General features: G+C 41.2%; 1 protein-coding gene across 1 annotated transcript in view; it reads right to left on the bottom strand.

Moving 5' to 3' along the window:
• Window positions 1-1673: 1673 nt before the first annotated feature.
• LOC121443186 (uncharacterized protein C2orf78 homolog) overlaps window positions 1674-22740 on the bottom strand; it is a 42063-nt gene continuing 20996 nt past the window's right edge. Inside the window, exons 2-3 of the mRNA XM_041644859.1 lie at window positions 5327-6088; window positions 1674-3556 (exon numbers count right to left, since the gene is read on the bottom strand). Of these exons, the coding sequence (XP_041500793.1) occupies window positions 1674-3556; window positions 5327-6088 (2645 nt within the window). The remainder of the gene's footprint in view (window positions 3557-5326; window positions 6089-22740) is intronic.

The following is a 22740-nucleotide window of genomic DNA, read 5'->3' as shown; positions in this document are numbered from 1 at the left end:
TTCCAGGATACAGGAAAGTCTAAATGTACTAGCCTTACCTTTTGGCTTCTATAGTTCTGCTTCTTGCTAACTAAATTATGTCAACCCAGGAGGTAGTTTTTGTGCTTAGAAGATCAGAGGCAGTGAGTCTTGGGGCTGCATCATTTATGCAAGTTTCCCAGGCAGCTGCTGGCCAGAAATAAAGACTTTGTACTCAACTTTAAGAGTGTCCATGTGTGTTCTTTGTTAGAATTACCACACAACATAATCACAGTGGAGGCTCTTCAAAAAATTAAAAGTGAATCAGTTATACCACTCACGGGTATATACACACAGCATTTCAGTTCTTTATATTAGAGGCATATCTGCACATCAATATTGATTGCAGCATACTTAAACTAGTCAGGCTTCCTTAGAGGAACAGAACTGATAGAATCTATCCATCTGTGTATTTATAGAAAGGTGATTTACTAACGTGGCTTATAGGTCATAGTCTACCTATTTCAATAATGGCTGTCTACCATCAGAGATGGCAAGAGTAGAGTAGTTGTTCACACCATGAGGGTAGATATCTCAGCTGGTCTTCGGTATATTCTGGAATTCTGAAGAAGTAGGCTCTAATCCCAGTGAAGGAATGGACATGCTAGCAAGAGAAAGGGCCAGCCAGCAAAGAGCAAAGGGCTTTCTTATTCTTTATCCTTTATGTAGGCTGCCACCTGAAGATGTGGCCAAAGTTAAAAACAAAGCTTCCCATTTCAAAAGAGCTGGATTAAGTTGGGTATTCCTACTTCAAATGATTTAATTTTTTAATTAAGAAAGATCCCTTACAGGTGTACCCAATCAGTTGGGTTTTAGTTAATTCCACATGTGTTCAGGTTGACACCAACAGTAGTCATTGCGACAGTACGCAGTAGTTACATTAGGAAAATAGTCTGGGTGTCAGAATCAGAGAAAGGTATAAAGAAAATGTGACGTATCAGCATAATGGAAAATTATTTATTCATAAAAGAATGGAAATTATGCTTTTTTTGCAGGAAAAAAATTGAGTGGAGATAGTCATATAAGTTAGCCAGGTTCCATAAGCTATCCATGTTTTCTAGCAGATGTGGTTCCCAGATTATATTTACATAATGAGCTCCTGTGTGCATATGTTTCAGGAGACTAGAGGCAAAGCTCTGTAGCGGAAAATGATGACAAAGCACTGCGGGGAGAGATGAGAGCTGGGCGGACTGTGGTAACAAGGAGTGTGCTCATACTCAGTATGTGCTTCAAGACATCCCATGTCCAGTGAATGAAGTCACAAGGAGAACGGTTTTAATACCACTATAGCTTTTTATTAATTGATCCAAGATTAAATACATATTTTGTGAGCTTTATTTCATATAGAATATGATACTGCAATTAGAAAACATAAATGTTAAATTATCAGAGAGAAATATTCAACCACTCATTACTCACAAATAAAATAACAGACTTAAGATTTTTAGAGAGTTTTACTAAGTACTCAATTATGTGTGAATAGAAATATTTTACATATCCATCTATATCTACATGTCATCTGTACGCCTATACTTGTGCCAATGTATCAATATATTCACACAAGTCTTTAAAACCTATGTATGCCTGTGTTTTGGTACTTATATCTCTTCTTAGTCACATTGAACAGCACTTTACTCTGAAAACCTGGCTAGCTCTTACATTGCATACCCATAATATTTTGAAATTTCCATATCCTTCTCCCTCTGAAGGAAAAACTGCAGTTTTCCCAGAGAGGTACACTTGGCAGCATTCTCTCGCTCCTGTTGAGCCCGCCTCTTCATGGCTTCCCTCTCTGGCCTCTGCTCTTCAGTGATAGGCTGTGAGATGACTGGCCCTGGAATGTCCACTTTCCTCCATGGGATGGGTTGGCAACTGAAGTCTAGCAGCAGGTATTGGGTTTTAGCTTTGGGAGATGAAAGGGCCTTGTTCCTGGCAGCAGAAAGAGGCTCCCTGTGGAGTAAAGTGTGAGATGATGCTCTGTAGGGTGCAGGCAAAGAGGCAGCCGGCTGAGGCCCAGTGCAAGGCTTGGTTATGTTGGCTCGTGTGGCACTGGTGCCATTTGGCGGAGCTGGCTTGTCAGAGGCCATCAAAGATGTGCTGGCAGGAGCTGGTTGGGATGGCTTGAGCGTGGGAGGCTGAGCTGAGTGGGAGTGAGGCCTCACTGGGTAAGCCATAGTGGACCTGCGTGAAGCCAGGCAGAGAAGCTTTCTAGAAACAGGTTTAGTTTGAGGCTTGTCCGGGACTGGGAAAGGCAGAGGTACTAATTTGACCTTCCCAGGTGGGGGCAGCTCATACTGGGATGGAGATGGACACCGCTTGGGAGCACTGCTCGCTGGTCTCTGAATCTTGCCCAGGCTTTTGTCAAGGCTTTGGCCCTCACGTGGCATATCCAGCAGTGATGTGGTATCAGGGCCTGTCCTGGGATCTTTGTTGCTGCTCAAGTTCAGCAGAGCCCGGGAGGAGGAGACGCCAGTTTTCCTCTCACTCTTCTTCCCCAGTGGGTGAAAGACCTGCACAGACGCCAGCATGTGCATGCCGAGGTGAGTTCGAGGCTTCTTAAAGCTGTCATGGCTGAGCTCAGGTGGATTCCTCTTCCTCTTGGTCTTTGGGATGGCGGGCTTCTCTTCTGCCTTGACTCTGTGACTTGATGGCTTCAGCTCCTCTGTTTTCTTGGAGTTGTTTTCTCTAGTCTTCTTGGCCTTGTCTTGCCCATGTGCCCTAGCTCTGCTGCGCTTTCTGGGTGTGACTTTCTGAGCTTTGCCCTCCAAGTGCTTGGCCACGTTGTCGAAAGCCCCTTCACTGAACCCAGCACTGCCCACAGCCTCTTCTCCCTCCACCAGTTTCTGGAGCTGGATTCTGGCTTGAGGAGCTCCATCAGGCAGCTCAGAGACTTTCTGGTCATTCTTTCTTACTTGGTCTGAGAGTGCACTGATGACGCTGGAGCTTTCCTGGGCCTGATCCCTCCCGATGACTGTGGAGTCTTTGGATTGAGCTGCTCTGGGATCTTGGAATTGGTTTAGCTCTGTGAGGGAGTTGAAGAGTTGGGGAAGGTGAATATCTGCCACGAGTGCAGTCATGTCTGCAAAGTCCTTGTTGGAGCCCACCACACTCTGAAGCACCCCAGGCTCTTCCTGACCTAGGCTGCTGTTTCCCAAGGTGTCATTGTCAAGAACAAGGTTCTGCTGTAGGCTTTCAGCATCAGTGTATTTCAGGGTCTGCTGCATGTTGGGGTGCACTAAAGGTAGAAGTGCTAGTTCTTGGTTTTCTTTTGTGCCCTCATAGGTAACCAGAGGTGTTGATAGATTGGCTATCTTGAAATCCAAGTTGTTATTTTCTGTTTGTTCCAGGCTTGGAGCTGGAGGCAAGGGCAGGAATTCTGAAGGACTGTGGATGGGGGCAGTTAATGACCTGTCCTCACTGACAGGTGGTGTCCTCATCCAGGTGTCATGGGTGCAGGCATTGCCAAGGTCTGGACTCTGCAGCAAACAGAATGTCTGAGCTGAAGGTGTCAATTCCAGGGGTGTCTCCATTTCCACCACTGAAAAAGAGTCAAGTAAGAAGTCAGTGCCTGGTAAGTGAGATGCTCCCCTCCTCTTCCCCTCCTTTTAGTGCTCCTCAGTACTGAGACCCTACAGCAGTGGGGCAGGCATTCCTATGAGCTCTGCTTGAATAGCAAGGGGCAGCACCTCTTTTGGGAGACTCGTAGTGAGTGCTCTGTTCTTTCTGGTGATAATGCAAAGTCATGTTTTCACAGATAATTGTGTGTTCCTTTGTGTTTGTGTGGTGTGTGCACGCGTCTTCACCATGGGGAGGTTACAGAATTCCCTGTGTGTGCCCCTCTCTTGCTTTACCCTTTGTCTTTGAAAGTGTACCCCTCATTTCCTTGCAAGTTTGTTATTAGGCAGGTTGTCTGGTCCATCATTTTTAAGAACTTAATCCATATCTTCCAACTTCTTTAAGTTTTTGTCATTACTTAAATACCCCCAGAATCTTGGCTTTTTATGTGGCTTTAGGTATCCAAACCAAGTTTCTCCACTCCTACAAGTCAGGCAGTTCAACAACCCAGGATTTCCTCCAACCCAACATTTCAAAGTCTTGTTAGTAGTGACAAAAAATTGGTTTAAGAAGTAAAATCAGCCAGGGAATGGTGGCACACACCTTTTATCTCAGCACTTAGGAGGCAGAGGCAGTCAGATCTCTACGATCGAGGCCAGGTTGGTCTACAAAGCAAGCTCCAGGACAGTCAGGGTGGAACAGAGAAACCCTGTCTCGAAAAGCAAAGCAAAGAGAATAAATGATGTAGGTGGGTCTTCTTTCTATGTGTTGCTTTTATTGGTTAATTAATAAAGAAACTGCTTGGCCTGATAGGTTAGAACATAGGTGGGTGGAGTAGACAGAACAGAATGCTGGGAAGAAGGCAATGGGGCAGTCTCCATGAAGCTCTGGCCCAAGATAGACGTAGGTAAGCCACCACCTCGTGGTGCTACACAGATTATTAAATATGGGTTGAAGGAAGATGTGAGAATTAGCCAATAAGAGGCTGGAACTAATGGGCCAGGCAGTGTTTAAATGAATACAGTTTCTGTGTAATTATTCTGGAGCTAAGCTAGCCGTGCAGGAGCTGTGCGGGATGAAAAGCAGGCCTGCTCATCTCATCACTACAAACAAACAAACAAAATTGTAAAATCTTTGGGCTTGAGTGTGACTGTGTTGTAGAAAACATGTCCTAATGATCATGGTCTTAGAGAGAGAGGGAGAGAGAAAGAGAGAGAGAGAGAGAGAGAGAGAGAGAGAGAAGCTTTACCCAACTTAGCAATTGTACATGGGTTATACTGGACTCTGGATGCACTTATATTTGTAAGAGAATTGCAGGGCCAGCACTTGGAATCTGGGAGTAGTTCCTCCAGGACTGGTTTGGAGTTGCATTGTTCCAGAGTCAGATCTCAACACAGGGAAAATCAAGTGTTATGGAAACAGAAAGGCCTTTGTGTCCTCTAGAGCCCTGAGCAATAAATTAGGAAAGAGGTGACTGCTGTGTGTTGATGGATGGGATGAATTAGCTTGCAGGGTGACATACGTGTCTGTGGGGGTAGTCCTTGGACATGTCTTAATGAGTGATGGATGCCACTCATTGCCCTACATTCTCTCATTATAGAGACTGAAGACTGCGATGATTAGCCCGAGGCAAACCTAACCTATCAGAACTTACATTCTCCCTTTGTATGGACTGTCCACTACTGAGAGGTAAGTTGTGCCCTCTTTGTTCGAGGGTTGATCTCACTCCTTCCCCTCCTGGCTCTGTTCTCACCTTGAAGGCTGCTGTCCGGCATGGCTTGAGCAGATGAGGGATAGTAGAAGGCAGAGGTGGAGAAAGGTGTTTGAACGTTCATTGAATGAAACTCCCTTAGCATCATCACCATCTCTGGTTGCAGGGAGGAGGCCTGAGTTCCAGAGTAGGACACAAGGCGATAGGCCTGCAGGCACTGCTCGAGTTCTCCAGCCATCAGAGGGCCCAGGCTGTTGAGGCTGTAGTAATAGAGCTGGCTGCCATCCTGGTAGGAAGGTGCCAGGTTGTATCCTTGATTTGGCACCTCTGATGGTGTGGCCTGGACGAGGCTGGCAGAGAGTGTCGGATAAAGAGGGACTAAGGCATTGGGATCTAGAATGTTATCACACTGGGCTGTCATAGCCAGGGAGGAGAGTGTGGTATTCTGGTCAATGATAGTTACAGTGAAGTCCTGGAATGCAGTTTCTCTCCTGTCAGAGCTTCCTGTGAGATCACACTGGAGAACACCTGCATAGGGGAGTGGCAGGGTGGAGATCTGGTTCTGGTTGGTCAGTGCAGTCAACGTGGTAGTGCCAGCTCGTTGGTAAAGGGAGGCACTGTCTACGAGCTGCTGGCAACAAGTGCTGGAGTCTGATGGCAGGAGCCATGCTGAGCTCGCGGCTGGGGTGGATACCCCATAGAAGTTGCACACACTTCCTGCTGAGGGTGTGGCATTCCTCAGCACAGGCACAGAGGGCTGCAGAGCACTTTCTGCCCCAAAGAATGGTGCACTTTGACAATTTTCTGTAGGAAACAAGAGGACAGTGGGAAAATGGTGAGATGGAAGCTTTCTCGCTTCCTGTGAGGAGCAGTGCTGTCTCCAGGTTGTACTATCCGGAGGAGTCTAACACCTATGTCCCCTCACATATCCCAGACAAATGGGTTCAGAATGATTCTTGTTACTATATAGGATGGCACTCATTTAATAAGCTGCCGGTTCTTCCTGTGTGGAACTGTAATTCCCAGTTGATCTGCTTTAACTCTCACTGTGCTCTAGACACCACTGTTCTTTCCCCTGCTTTGTCTTGCTCTAATACCTGCTTTGACACCGCCTTACAACTGTGTCCTAGAACAAAAGTGTTTAGAGGTAGGAGAACCTTAACAGCTTCTCATGGCTGTATCTTTACCCTATTCTGTGCAGATTTTTACTCTGTGTAGACACAGGGTCTCATTCTGGTCTTGAAATCACACAGATAGGCCTGCTTCTCTATCCAGAGTTCTGGCTCCATAGACATTTGCCATGTCCACCGGGCTTGTCTCTACTCTGAGCTTTTTAAGTAAATGATGTATCAGGAATTTCATATATAAGTACTATATTTAGGTAATTATATGTTCCTCCCCTAACGCCTCCTGTTTCCCTCTACTTCTTGTATAAGTCATGATGTCTTATTTTGTATAGCCATTGAGTGCGTATGCATATATGACTGCACGAATAGCCTGGTGATAACATTTCACATTGCTTGCCTGTGTTTCATGTGACATCTTGGGAATGCTAATGTAGTATGGGTTCCTCTCTGAACAAGATAGTTTCTTAATCTAATAGTTGGTAACTGAATCTTAAATGATCAGTTCCTCAGTAACTGTTAATTTCTTGTAACTCTTTCTAGTGGGCATCCTTGTGAGAATTCCCCCCACCCCATGTGTCAGTTCTTGTCCAGAGAACAACTGACCATGGAGTACCCAGCCCCTGTTGAAATCATCCAGCACAACAGTGCACATAAGGTGTTGGGAATGCTCTGGAAGTTGGGCTGGGTAGATGTTAAGAGCCAGAGACCAGAGTGGGATGTTGTTTTCTATATTTGATAGGGAATCTCAGCAGTGTGGTTGCCTAAAAATGGCTTGGAATATAATGCTATCTTGTGCCTTTAGATTTAAAATCTCTGGCTGTCTGTAACATTCAATTCCCAACTACCTACATGTACCTCTACAGCCATCTGTGCAGTTTATCTTCTTTTATTTCTGTTTTCTAACCCCTGGTAAGAACCAAAGCTAACTGTAACATTCAACCGGAGATATCTATATCAACATGAATAGTGTGCCCATTAAACAAAGATTTAAAAGCATAGTGAAAGTAAGAGAAGTGATCAAAAGAAACATGTTAAAGTTTCTTTCCTTACCTGACATGGTCGGGGGAGAGGATCAGCAATCCACAGTACAATGGAGGAAGGTCATCCTTGTCTGATCAGCTGACCTCAGTGGCAAGTGTGTCCAGTATCAGACAGCACTTACTGGTCACTGGTCACAAGTGATCTGTGATGATCCAAATTTGTTTACAGGCATCACCATGGAAACACCAAGATTCTACCAGGTGCTGGTAGGGTAGGAGGGAGAATGATGTCATAAATAGGCAGCAGCCAATGGGGATGTCTGATTCCTAGCTAAAAGATGGGATTGGATAGAGCAGATGCCAGAAGACCAACAGCAGTCATGAAGGCTGAAATTGGGCTAATGAAAGGAGGAAATTATGGTACAGAAATCCTGCTTCCCATGGTGTTTAGCCTAGGCTATCATGGCAGTGCTTCTTCTAAGGTTCACTGATGAAGCTGTGCATGATGCCCCATCAGCCTACCCTGTCCATACAGTCGGTAGCCTTGGGCAGGAAGGAGAGGAACACCTAGGTTGAGGGAACTCAGGTGGGAAACCATTTCAGCTGATCTGCTTTATGAGCTGTCTATTAGGGTCCGAGAGAAGTCCCATAAAGGACCACCTGTCATGTATGCAGTCAGCAAGAACATTTATTAAAAAAACTGCCAACATGTTGGGGTGGCAAATGGCAATCCCCAGAGAAGCTCACACTTATGTTTTATACAGGGTGAGGGAATTCTAGAGAGGAGAGGTTATTCTGAGGGATGGTTGGTGGGTATAAATCAAACTTTCATGGGATTGGCAGGTGGCTCTAGGAACTTTGCAACAGCAGGGTAGGGAAAGCTATCTTTAGCTAGTAGGAGGCTGTGGGGCATCTGCTGAGCTAGTAGAAGGCTGTGGGGTCCCTGGTGACTGGTTGCTCCTGAGTTGTGATTTTTCCAAGAACTGCTTGCTCAACTCCAGCCAGTTCCAGTAAACCAAAACTAAGGCCTGGTCACTGACAGGGGTTGTTAGAAACCTGTCATGCCATCAAACCACACACACTAGTAGTAGGAGACTTCAACACACCTCTCTCTCCAAGGGACAGGTCAATCAGACAGAAACCTAATAGAGAATTAAGAGAATTATTGGAGGTAATGAAGCAAATGGACTTAACAGACATCTATAGAACATTCCACCCAAATAGGAAAGAATATACCTTCTTCTCTGCAGCTCATGGAACCTTCTCAAAAATTGACCACATACTCGGAAACAAAGGAAACCTCCACAGATACAAAAAAATCTCAGTGTCCACCTGTGTCTTATCAGATCATCACGGATTAAAGTTAGAAGGCAACAACCACGCTGCCCCCAAAAAACCGACAAACTCATGGAAACTGAACAGTCAACTACTGAACCACGCCTGGGTCAAGGAAGAAATCAAGAAAGAAATTAAAGTCTTCCTTGAATTTAATGAAAATAAAGGGACAACATACTCAAACCTATGGGACACAATGAAAGCAGTGCTAAGAGGAAAGTTCATAGCACTAAGTGCCCACTTAAAGAAAACGGAGAATGCATACATTGGGGACTTAAAAACACACCTGAAAGCTCTAGAAAAAAAAGAAGCAGACGCGCCCAGGAGAAGTAGAAGACTGGAAATAATAAAACTGAGGGCTGAAATCAACAAAATAGAAACACAGAAAACAGTCCAAAGAATCAATGAAACAAAAAGCTGGTTCTTGGAGAAAATCAACAAGATCGACAAACCCCTATCCAAACTAATTAAACGACAGAGAGAGAACACGCAAATAAATAAGATCAGAAATGAAAAGGGGGACATAACCACAGACACAGAGGAAATTCAGAGAATCATTAGATCTTACTACAAAAGCCTGTATGCCACAAAACTGGAAAATACAAAAGAAATGGACATTTTTTTAAATAAGTATCATATACCAAAGCTAAACCAAGACCAGGTGAATGATCTAAATAGACCGGTTTCTCGCGAAGAATTAGAAATGGTTATCAAAAATCTCCCTTCGAAAAAAAGCCCAGGACCAGATGGTTTCAATGCAGAATTCTACCAGAACTTCCAAGAAGAATTAATACCTATACTCCTTAAGGTATTTCACAATATAGAATCAGAAGAGTCATTGCCAAATTCCTTTTATGAAGCTACAGTTACCCTGATACCAAAACCACAAAAAGACCCAACCAAGAAAGAGAATTACAGACCGATCTCACTCATGAACATCGACGCAAAAATCTTCAATAAAATAATGGCAAACCGAATCCAAGAACACATAAGAAAAATTATCCATTATGATCAAGTAGGCTTCATCCCAGAGATGCAGGGCTGGTTCAACATACGCAAATCTATCAATGTAATCCACCATATAAATAAACTGAAAGAAAAAAACCATATGATCATTTCACTAGATGCGGAAAAAGCATTCGACAAAATTCAACACCCCTTTATGATAAAGGTCTTGGAGAGAATAGGGATACAAGGGTCCTACCTAAATATAATAAAAGCTATTTACAGCAAGCCAACAGCTAACATTAAATTGAACGGAGAAAAACTCAAAGCCATCCCACTAAAATCAGGAACACGACAAGGATGTCCACTCTCGCCATACCTCTTCAATATAGTGCTTGAAATTCTAGCAATAGCAATAAGACAACATAAGGAGATCAAGGGGATTCGTATTGGAAAGGAAGAAGTTAAGCTTTCGTTATTTGCAGATGATATGATAGTGTACATAAGTGACCCCAAAAATTCTACCAAAGAACTCCTACAGCTGATAAACAGCTTTAGTAACGTGGCAGGATACAAGATCAACTCCAAAAAATCAGTTGCCTTCCTATACACCAAGGATAAGGAAGCAGAGAGGGAAATCAGAGAAGCATCACCTTTCACGATAGCCACAAATAGCATAAAATACCTTGGGGTAACCCTGACCAAGGAAGTGAAAGATCTACTTGACAAGAACTATAAGTCTTTGAAGAAAGAAATTGAAGAAGACACCAGAAAATGGAAAGACCTCCCTTGCTCTTGGATTGGGAGGACCAACATAGTAAAAATGGCAATTCTACCAAAAGCAATCTATAGATTCAATGCAATCCCCATCAAAATCCCATCAAAATTCTTCACAGATCTGGAGAAGACAATAATCAACTTTATATGGAAAAACAAAAAACCCAGGATAGCCAAAACAATCTTATACAATAAAGGATTGTCTGGAGGCATTACCATCCCTGACTTCAAACTCTATTACAGAGCTACAGTATTGAAAACAGCGTGGTATTGGCATAAAAACAGAGAAGTCGACCAATGGAATCGAATAGAAGACCCTGACATTAACCCACAAACCTATGAACACCTGATCTTCGATAAAGGAGCTAAAAGTATACAATGGAAAAAAGAGAGCATTTTCAACAAATGGTGCTGGCAAAACTGGATGTCAATCTGTAGAAGAATGAAAATAGATCCATATCTATCACCATGCACAAAACTCAAATCCAAATGGATTAAAGACCTCAATATCAGTCCGAACACACTGAACCTGATAGAAGAGAAAGTGGGAAGTACTCTACAGCACATGGGCACAGGAGACCACTTCCTATGTATAACCCCAGCAGCACAGACACTAAGGGCATCATTGAATAAATGGGACTTCCTGAGGCTGAGAAGCTTCTGTAAAGCAAAGGACACTGTCACTAAGACAAAAAGACAACCCACTGACTGGGAGAAGATCTTCACCAACCCTGCAACTGACAAAGGTTTGATCTCCAAAATATATAAAGAACTCAAGAAACTAGACCGTAAAAGGCTAATCAACCCAATTATAAAATGGGGCACTGATCTGAACAGAGAATTCTCAACAGAAGAACTTCAAATGGCCAAAAGACACTTAAGGTCATGCTCAACTTCCTTAGCGATCAGGGAAATGCAAATCAAGACAACTTTAAGATACCACCTTACACCTGTCAGAATGGCTAAAATCAAAAACACCAATGATAGCCTTTGCTGGAGAGGTTGTGGAGAAAGGGGTACACTCACCCATTGCTGGTGGGAATGCAAACTTGTGCAACCACTCTGGAAAGCAGTGTTTCGGTTTCTCAGGAAATTCGGGATCAACCTACCCCTGGATCCAGCAATACCACTCTTGGGAATATACCCAAGAGAGGCCCTATCATACAACAAAAGTATATGCTCAACTATGTTCATGGCAGCATTGTTTGTAATAGCCAGAACCTGGAAACAACCTAGATGCCCTTCAACGGAAGAATGGATGAAGAAAGTATGGAATATATACATATTAGAGTATTACTCAGCAGTAAAAAACAAGGACTTCTTGAATTTTGCATACAAATGGATGGAAATAGAAAACACTATCCTGAGTGAGGTAAGCCAGACCCAAAAAGAGGAACATGGGATGTACTCACTCATATTTGGTTTCTAGCCATAAATAAAGGACATTGAGCCTATAATTCATGTTCCTAGAGAAGCTAAATAAGGTGAATCCAAAGACAAACACATAGGCATCCTCAGGAATATTAACCTTCATCAGGCGATGAAAGGAGACAGAGACAGAGACCCACACGGGAGCACCGGACAGAAATCTCAAGGTCCAAATCAGGAGCAGAAGGAGACGGAGCACGAGCAAGGAACTCAGGACCACGAGGGGTGCACCCACACACTAAGACAATGGGGATGTTCTATTGGGATCTCACCAAGGCCAGCCGGCCTAGGTCTGAAAAAGCATGGGATAAATCCAGACTAGCTGAACATAGCGGACAATGAGGAATACTGAGAACTCAAGAACAATTGCAGTGGGTTTTTGATCCTACTGCACGTACTGGCTTTGTGGGAGCCTAGGCAGTTTGAATGCTCACCTTAGGAGACCTGGATAGAGGTGGGCAGTCCTTGGGCTTCCCACAGGTCAGGGAACCCTGATTGCTCTTCGAGCAGATGAGGGGGGGGGGGGCGACTTGATCGGGGGAGGGGGAGGGAAATGGGAAGCGGTTGTGGGGACGAGGCAGAAATTCTTAATAAATAAATAAATTAAAATAAAAAAAAAAAAAAAAAAAAAAAAAGAAACCTGTCATGCCTGTGGTCTGGCTCCCTGGCCCTCTCATCCCCCCTTGAGTAGAATTTAAAATCCTTGAGATGTTTTTCTTCTAAATTTATAGGCTTGTATTGTTTTTTAGAACCACTAGTTGGACCATAGAGATCTGCTTCTTTATAAATTTGACTAGCGCGTTAATGATGCAAGGTCCATAGGTTAAGGCCAACATTAAGTGGATCAAAGGCACAGCCAATGATGACAGGAGAGTAATTAACCAGGGTGACCAAGTGAATAGAGATTCATATCATAGCTTTTTATTCTTTTATACATTTTTATTGATATTTATTGAGCTCTACATTTTTCTCTGCTCCCCTCCCTCCTCTCCTCTTCCCACTTCAATCCTCCCCCAAGGCCCCCATGCTTCCAATTTATGTTTTTTTTCTTTTTTCTTTTTTCTTTTCTTTTCTTTTTTTTTTTGATTTTCGAGACAGGGTTTCTCCATAGCTTTTTGGTTCCTGTCCTGGAACTAGCTCTTGTAGACCAGGCTGGCCTCGAACTCACAGAGATCCGCCTGACTCTGCCTCCTGAGTGCTGGGATTAAAGGCACGCGCCACCACCACCCGGCCATGCTTCCAATTTACTCAGGAGATCTTTTCTTTTTTTACTTTCTGATTCCCATGTAGATTATATCTATGTAAGTCTCCCTTCATGTTGACATTGTTGTCTAAGTTCTCTGGGTATGTGGTTTGTAGGCTGGCTTTCTTTGCATTATGTTTAAAAACCACCTATGAGTGAGTACATATGATAATTGTCTTTCTGGGTGTGGGTTACCACACCCAAAAAATAATGTTTTCTAGCTCCATCCATTTTCCTGCAAAATTCAAGCTGTCGTCATTTTTTTCTGCTGTGTAGTACTCCATTGTGTAAACGTACCACATTTTCCTTATCCATTCTTCGGTCAAGGGGCATTTAGGTTGTTTCCAGGTTCTGGCTATGACAAACAAAGCTGCTATGAACATAGTTGAGCACATGTCCTTGTGGCACAATTGAGCATCCTTTGGATATATACCCAAAAGTGGTATTGCTGGGTCTTGAGGAAGGTTGTTTCCTAATTTTCTGAGAAATCGCCACACTGACATCCAAAGGGGACGTACCAGCTTGCACTCCCACCAGCAGTGCAGAAGTGTTCCCTTTTCCCCACAACCTCTCCAGCATAAGTTGTCATCAGTGTTTTTGATGTTGGCCATTCTTACAGGTATAAGATGGAATCTCAGAGTTGTTTTGATTTGCATTTCTCTGATGACTAAGGATGTTGAACATTTCCTTAAGTGTCTTTCAGCCATTTTAGATTCCTTTGTTGAGAGTTTTCTGTTTAGGTGTGTACTCCTTTTTTTTTTATTGGATCATATGTTCTTTTGGTGTCCAATTTCTTGAGTTCTTTGCATATCTTGGAGATCAGACCTCTGTCTGATGTGGGGTTAGTGAAGATCTTTTCCCATTCTGTAGGCTGTCGTTTTGTCTTGTTGACCGTGTCCTTTGCTCTACAGAAACTTTTCAGCTTCAGGAGGTCCCATTTATTAATTGTTTCTCTCAGTGTCTGTGCTGCTGGGGTTCTATTAAGAAGTGGTTCCTGTGCCAATGTGTTCAAGTGTACTTCCCACTTTCTCTTCTATGAGGTTCACTGTGGCTGGCTTTATGTTGAGGTCTTTGATCCATTTGGACTTGAGTTTTGTTTATGGTGATAGATATGGGTCTACTTTCATTCTTCTACATGTTGATATCCAGTTATGCCAGCACCACTTGTTAAATATGGTTTCTTTTTTCTGTTTGATATTTTTTGCTTCTTTTTCAAAGATCAGGTGTTTGAAGATGTGTGGATTGATATCTGGGTCTTCTACTTGTTTCCATTGGTCCTCTTGTCTTTTCTTATGTCAATACCAGGCTGTTTTCAGTACTGTAGCTCTGTAGTAGTGTTTCAAGTCAGGGATTGTAATGCTTCCAGATGTTCTTTTATTACATAGGATTGTTTTGGCTATTCTGGTTATTTTGCTTTTCCATATGAAATTGAATACCGTTCTTTCAAGGTCTGTGAAGAATTTTGCTGGGATTTTGATGGGCATTGCATGGAATCTGTAGATTGTTTTTGGTAAGATTGCCATTTTTTACCATGTTAATTCTGTCTACCCAAGAGCATGGGATATCTTTCCACTTTCTGGTGTCTTCTTCAATTTCTTTCTTTAAAGATTTAAAGTTCTTGTCATAGAAGTTTTCCACTTGTTTGGTTAGAGTTACAATGTATAAATATCTTAATCAGAGGTAGAAATATATAATGCAATATGATAAATACATCCTAAAATTGTATCAATATACAAAATGTCTTAAACAGAGGTAGAGACATGCATGAATGCATACAATATGACAAAATAACTTCACGTAGGTGTACAGATGTTGTAAAGTGGAATAACAAATATAATTTGATCTTGTATCAATATACAAGAAACTATACCATGCTGGAGAGATGGCTCAGAGGTTAAGAGCACTGGCTGCTCTACCTGCGGTCCTGAGTTCAATTCCCAGCAACCACGTAGTGGCTTACAACCATCAGTAATGAGATCTGGTGCCCTCTTCTGGCCTGCAGGGATACATGCAGGCAGAACACTGTAAAGATAATAAATAAATAATAAATAAATAAAAAAAGAAACTATACCAGTGTAAATTTTCCATAAATAATAGCTCACAAGTATTCACTCTATTACTCACTATTATTACTATTATCAGTATGAATAAGTTCACACTAAATTACCTATTATCCTATTCAATCTTCCTTTTTTTATCTCTAGGCCTACATAATTTCTACCCCAACCCTCAATCCTATGTGAGTAATAATCAAACCCTAAATCGTGTCTCTAACCGTGAGGACAAACTTTGTGGGGAGAGGGAACAAACTTTGTGCTTTGTGGAATTGCTTCCTGCTGTCATGGGGCAATGGGATCTTGTAAAAAATAAAATGATGGTTAAGTTTCAAGATTACTGTTTTGTGCAAATGGTCTCTGAGTAGTCCATAGGGTCTTTTTGTTTGTTTGTTTTGAAGTTCTTATTTGGAGTTCTGGCCAGAATGTTGTAAGAAGGTGCACCATTTCTGCTGGTGGTACCCAAAAACTAGTCTCATAATAGCGTTACCAGCATCATGACGTCATATCAATCAGGTGGAGTCATTGTTGTGGGGCACCATCTTCTTCCTGGAAGCTTCAAATGTTATGGCAGGAAAATCTACTGTTCATTGTGGGAAAACTAAAGCATTATTCATATAGACATATGTTCAATGAAAGATATGATATAAATAAAATGGTCACGGAGAAAGTAAAATATTTCCTTTAAATATATCTTCTTTCTGTACCATACCAGATGGTTCTTGACATGAGACAGAAATTCTGAACTTTTCTTTTAACTCCTTGCTTGGATTTAGAGAAGGATAGCCATTGTCCAGCTCCAAAGCCAGCTCTTATTTTTAAGTAGAGATGTATATGTGTCTAAATAATCAAAATTTACAATGCTGATAATACAGCATCATAAAGCAGATTTCTTTTTGCTTGTTGATTCTTTATGGATAGCTATCTTTTTATCTTTAGGCATCTAGATGTTCAAGGTCTCTCTACTCTTTGAAGATGAATATTTTCCTGCAAGGACAAGAACAGAACCCTGCCCCAATCCTTATGAGGTTTTCTTACCACCTGCATAATTGTCATCTTTGTGTATGAACCATCATTTCTATTTCTCAAGAGGTTTCTCCTTTTCAAACTGAATCTTTATCAATTTTGATGGTATCCATAGCTTTTTCCCCTGTGGAAACAAGTTCAAAACCCCTTCCCCAATGTAGCACATCTCCTGGTGAAGTGATGAGGTGAGCAGGCTTGCTTTTTGTCCCGCCCGGCTCCCGCATGGTTAGCTTTACACTCGAAATAATAACACACAAATTGTATTCATTTGAATACTGCCTGGCCCATTAACTCTAACCTCTTACTGGCTAACTCTCACATCTTGATTAACCCATTTCTATTAAGGTATGTAGCACCACGAGGTGGTGGCTTACTGGGAGGATTCTAACCTGCATCCATCTCGGAGAGGAGAGATATGGCGTCTGACTTTCTTCCCTTCTTCCCAGCATTCTGTTCTGTCTACTCCACCCACCTATGTTCTGACCTATCAGACCAAGCAGTTTTCTTTATTAATTAACCAATGAAACAACAGATAGATAGAAGACCCACCTATGCCATCCTGGTTTCCATTGTGAGGTTAGCTGATGATGGAAGTCACAAAAATAATCCCATACCAGTTCAGAATTATGAATAATCAAAGGGTTATTTATTTAAGAAGAAAACTTACAGATCACTGTCCTAGATAACAGTCCTCTGTGTGAACAGGAACAGAGTCTAGCAGCCAGAAGTGGGAGCCATAAGCAAGAGACCAGGCACATGCTTTACAACTGCTTTTAGAGTATCAGAGACCATACCCAATTGGGCTGGTATCTTAAAGGCTATTGGCTGAAGAAGTGGAATGTGCTTGCACAGTACCTTCCCCTTTTGTTTTAATAAGAGAGTTCCAAACCCAATACAAAACTATATACACTAGGAACAGATATCAAGTATAATTAGAATTACAACCAGCATAAACAATATTAAGCAAGGAACACATGCTAAATGCAATATGAGAAAATATTCTAAAAGTTGTATCAATATACAAAATGTTCTAAAAGAGGTAGAAACATGCATATATACAATCTGACAGAATAACTTTGCATAGGTATACAAATAATGTAAACAAAAATAATAAATATAATTTGAACTTGTATCAATATACAAAACCATACCAATGTAAATTATCCATAAATAATAGCTCACAATTATTCACTCTATTATCAACTATTATTATCCCTTTATTTTCTACAAACACAGTTTTCACCCCAACCCTCTATCTAGTACAAGTAATAATCAACAACCCCTAAACAGTGTTCCCAACCCTAAGGACAAACTTTTTTTAGGGGGGTATGGGGGAGTTGTCTCCTAGGATTGCTTTCCACTATCATGGGGGCAATGTTATCCTAATGGGATCCTGCAAAAGTAAAGTGATGGTTAACTAGATGTATAGATGCAAATGATTTCTGAGCAGTTGATAGGGTTGTTTTTTTATTTTCCTGAAGATCTTATTTGGAGTTCTGGCCAGAACATCATGAGAAGGCGCACCATTTCAGAAGCTGGTACCCATAAATACCAGTCTTATAGAGCGCTATCAGCATCATGCTATCATCTCAGTCAGGCAGAGGTCTTGCTGTCAGGCCCCATCTTCTTCCTGGAAACTTCTGAGTTCAAGGCAGTTGCCCATTGAAAACCTGAATACGTACGTGTCTGTGGTGTGGTGTACATATTTTAATTTACCAAATTTCATAGAGTGGAACAAATCTATCTGCCGTATCTCATTCCTCTGAGTACCCTTTGGGTTATTCCCTGCAAGCAATGGTGTTTGACTATAGAAAGAGCAAGTAGCACATCTCTTTATAATCTCCTTAGCTTGTTGCCATGTAATAGAAAACTTTCTTAAGCCTTGGCTATTGACATGATGTTTTTAAAATGAAATTCAGAGGCCTGAAATACACTTCCAATCAATAATTGATCAATTTCTGCATCACCTTGTGCTAGAGGACCTGGCAGACCTGTATGGAATCGGATGTTGGTTATGTATATAGAACAAAGCCTATTCCTGATTATATCTTGAACCTATATGAATAATAAACTCAATTCTGCATCATCTGGTATAAATTCAGTGGTTTCAATATGCAAGACAACTCTTTCTGAATATTGCGATCAGTAACTCTATGAGAGGTTCTTTAAAATCCCTTAGTACCATGAGAATAGCATATAATTCGGCCTTTAGGACAGAAGTATAAGGGCTTTGTTCCACCTTAATCTTCTGATTTGTAACCTGCCTTTCCTGGTTTATTTGCATCTGTATAAAATGTACAGGCCCTAGTTATTGGTGCGTCATGTACAATTCAGAGAAGAATCTAAGTAGTTCTCTTTATAAGGTTAAGTCTATTGCTTTTGGGATAATTGCTATTAATTTCTCCCCAAAATTTAGCACAAGCTCTTTGCCAAGGTTCTTTGTCTTCCCATTTTTTTTTATTTCATCAGTAGTAAAAGGAACTATACTCTCTGCTGGGTTTATGCCTGCTAATTGATGAAGTTGCAATTTACCTTTTATAATGAACTCAGATACTTTTTCCACATAAGTTTTTAATTTTTTTTACTTGGCTTATGTGGTAAAATTATCTATTATAAGATATCTTCCCTCTGCATTAAGATTCTTGTATGGGATGTTCTGGAAGGCAATATGACTAGAATAAAATTAAGATTTTGGATTTACTCTTATCTTCATGTGCCTCCTGTAATTTTTCTTCAATGACTATCAATTCTTTTTCAGCGTAAGCTGTTAATTCTCTGGGACTACTTAAGTCTTTGTCACCATTTAAGGTTTTGTTTCAATTAACTATTAAGTCAGGTATTATCCCAACAGCCAGCCATAGACTGGAAATATCATCTAAAAAATTTTAAAAGTCATTATGAGTCCACAACCATTCTCTCCTAATCTGTTTCTTTTGTGTTCTAATTTTCTATAAACCTATTTTATAACCTAGGTAATTGACAGAATCTCCTGTTTATATTTTTTCAGGAGCAATTTTTAATCCAGATTGTAGAGGGCCCATAGGTTGGGTAACCTTGTTGAGAGCTCTTAGATCTGTCACCATTCTCCATTTTCCATATTTTTAACAACAAATACAGGAGAATTCCAAGGGCTGCTTGATTCTTCAATATGGTGAACATCTAATTGCTCCTGTACCAGCTTTTCTAAAGCCTGCAGTTTGTCTTCTATTAAATGCTACTTTTTAACCTATATGGGTTTCTCAGTACAAGGCTGTTAGTACCTCTGAAGGTTTGATAGTTACTTTGTGTTCTTGTCCAGCCTGAATGGCTGGTGACCTTCCTTTATAATATCTTATATCCTTCCCAGAAACATGAGTTTTTGGGACTGCAGCATTGTCAACCTGTGTATTCCATTGCTGCAAATGGTCTCAGCCTCATAAATTAACTGCAATATTAGCTACATATGGCCTTAGCCTTCCTTTCTGTCCTTCTGGCCCTATGCATTCAACCCACCTCATGCTTTGTTTTACTTGAGATAGGGTTCAAATTCTTTGGAATTGAATATCTGCCTCTTGAATAGGCCAATTTGGATGCCAAGATTCTGGAGTAATGATAGTCACATCTGCACCTGTGTCTAGTAATTCCTCAATTACAATGTCATTTATATGCACTCTTACCTTTGGTCTCTGATCATTTATAAAAGTCTGCCAAAATATACGTTTCCTATTTCCCACTGGAATTTTTGACTAGTCCTCCAGGTCTATTCCATCGTCCAGAACTATGGTATGTTTTTTTTTTTACAGTATTCACTGGATTGTTTAATATTTCTGGTGAGACATGTTCTCCACAGTTCATGGGAATGGCTGGGCCTTTTTGACATAGTGGCCTGTGAGAGGTGCCCCAAGGAGTTCCCAGTGGTATCAGTTTGCCTTGTCTGTCTCTTGCTGACTGACATTCATTAGTCCAATGTTGGTCTTTGCCACACCTACATATACCAGAAGGGTGAATCCTCCTATTTTTGCCATTCCTAGAGGAGACATTATTCCTAGGAATTTCTTATCTACAGTCCCTTCTTAGATGTCCCATTCTTCCACAATTAAAACATTTGGCATTTTGCTGTCTTCTCATACCATTGGAAATCACTTCTCCTACCCAAGCTTCAGTTGGTCTTTGCCACACCTACATATACCAAAAGGGTGAATCCTCCTATTTTTGCCATTCCTAGAGGAGACATTATTCCTAGGAATTTCTTATCTACAGTCCCTTCTTAGATGTCCCATTCTTCCACAATTAAAACATTTGGCATTTTGCTGTCTTCTCATACCATTGGAAATCACTTCTCCTACCCAAGCTTCAGTACTACAATCAAATGTTTAAACATTAATTTTATGCAAGATCCATTTATCTAAGGGTGCTGATCTAACCTTTAAAGGTCCAAGGATAATCTTACATTCTATGCTGGCATTTTCAAAAGCCACGAATTCAATTACTACATGTCTAGCTTCAGGGTCTGTCACAGCCTTAGTTAATCTTTGCAGGAAGTCAGTAAAGAATTCTCTCTGGCCCTGTTTAACCCTAATATATGACTCAGTCCTCTTTTCTGGTTCCTGAATCCCATCTCATGTGTTTAAAGCTGTTGTACTATATAGGGACAAGGTGTGTTCATCATAGCGAGCTTGTTCCTGAGGATCAGAGTAATGACCCTTGCCAAGAATTTTATCTTGGGAAGTCTCAATCCTTTTACTTTCCCCTGTTGTTCTAAATTTTTTGCCTCTTCTCTCCAATAACAGTTCCAAAGCAGCTAAGGTCCATTTTCTAGGACTGCTGAGATTAATTGAAGCCAGTCTTGTGGGGTTGCTTTAGTGCTTAAAGACCACATTTTCACCACTTCCCTGACAAATGGTGAATGTAGCCCATAAGAAACTAGTGCTTATTTTACTTCTTTTAGTTCACTCATATGTATTGGTTCCCATGCATATTCTTTGACTACCTTAGCATTCTTTGTACTAGATGGTTTCTCTGAGGAAATTACTCGACATGCTCTTGAAACTCTGTATAACTCATCCAGGGGTTTGGCATGTACTGATGAGGCTAAATCCTGTCCTTGTACCTTCTGTCCCTGCTCATCAATTTCAATAAATTCTTCAATCTTTTCAAATCTTTTACTACTGCCTTTTTAAAAGTCTGAATCTCCTGTCCAGTGGTCTGTTCTAATGAGGATTCCGACTTGTCCAGTAAAGATAATGTCTCATCCTTGGACATATAACTTTTCAACAGATTCTGACAGATTCAACACCACAAATTTTTTCAGAAAATTTTGCCAATCTGATATTATCCCTCTCCATAGTATTGAACCATTTTTAATGAGATAATATTGAAAACAAAGCAAATCCCTAGAATCAAAAAATAGGAAGGAAAATAGCCTAAGTCTTGTACAATATCTTCCATAATATAAGCAAAATAATTATTGAAATCCTAGATGTTATCAGTCATTTTTTGTAGTTTTTCAGATCTTACCTGTCGTAAAGTAATTCTAATGAATTGGAGCAGGTGTAATAATCGTTAGCGGCCAGCAGGTGTCGCACTCGCAGCCATGTGACCGAGAGACATTAGCAGCAGTGAACAGCATGTGTTGCTTACTTAGGTATGGAAAATATGCTTTGTTTAACAAATTAAGAACAGTTATTAATGCAATCAAATGATTCTGAGAGTTGGGGCCCAGGATAAAGAGATGACTCAAAGTTTTCCGTTAGTGCAAGTTGTGGGCTGTGTACACTTCAAGGATCGCAGGCAGCAGTGTGTGGGCTGGTGTGTGGGTCATGAACTGGGATCCTCGAGCTGCAGCCTGCTGAGTCTGAGGGCTGGCTAAAGCCGTGGACAGGAGAGTCAGTCTGTAATGCACCACATGGTTGGTGGACTGATCCCAAAAAGTGTGGACTGGTCCCCAGATTTGGGAGCCAGATGATGGAGGAAGATACAAAATAATCCCACACTAGTTCAGAATTATGTATGATAAAGGGTTATTTATTTAGGGAATACTTATAGATCATTCTCCTAAATCACAATTTTCTTCACAAATGGGGAACAGGAACAGAGTCTAGCAGCTGGAAGTGAGAGCTGGAAGCAAGAAAGTGAGCGCATGATTTACAGCTGCATTTATAGTATAAGAGACCATGCCTAAGTGGACTGGTATCTTAAAGCTATTACCTGAAGGAGCAGAAGGAGCTCCCATAGTGTCTCAATAGGTTAAAGTGACCTGGTTTGAAGGGCAGGCTTGTGAGGTCAGTCCTTGTCAAAGACACTGTTTTAGCTTTCTTAGACCTAATTTTCTAGGCTTTTGGGTAACCATTACCTTATTGTGGCTCAAGGGTTTTCATGGCTGTAGGGGCCAAAATTCTAATTACAGGGTGAATAATGCCTCTAGGTCTTTCCCTATTGATCCTTTCATTTGGTGATATAACCTAAGGCCCCAGGTTTTCCTGACTCCAACCATATGTCTTCTTACCAGCATCAGTGAATTGAATTAGATTTGCATGCCCCTTCTCCAGAAAATTAAGACCAT

The sequence above is a fragment of the Microtus oregoni genome, unplaced genomic scaffold (assembly GCF_018167655.1).
Source record: "Microtus oregoni isolate MIOR12 unplaced genomic scaffold, Mior012 000102F_ref0000329, whole genome shotgun sequence".
NCBI classification, from domain to species: Eukaryota; Metazoa; Chordata; class Mammalia; order Rodentia; family Cricetidae; genus Microtus; species Microtus oregoni.
Note: the sequence above shows the minus strand (reverse complement) of the source record. Positions and strands in the feature narration are given on the sequence as shown.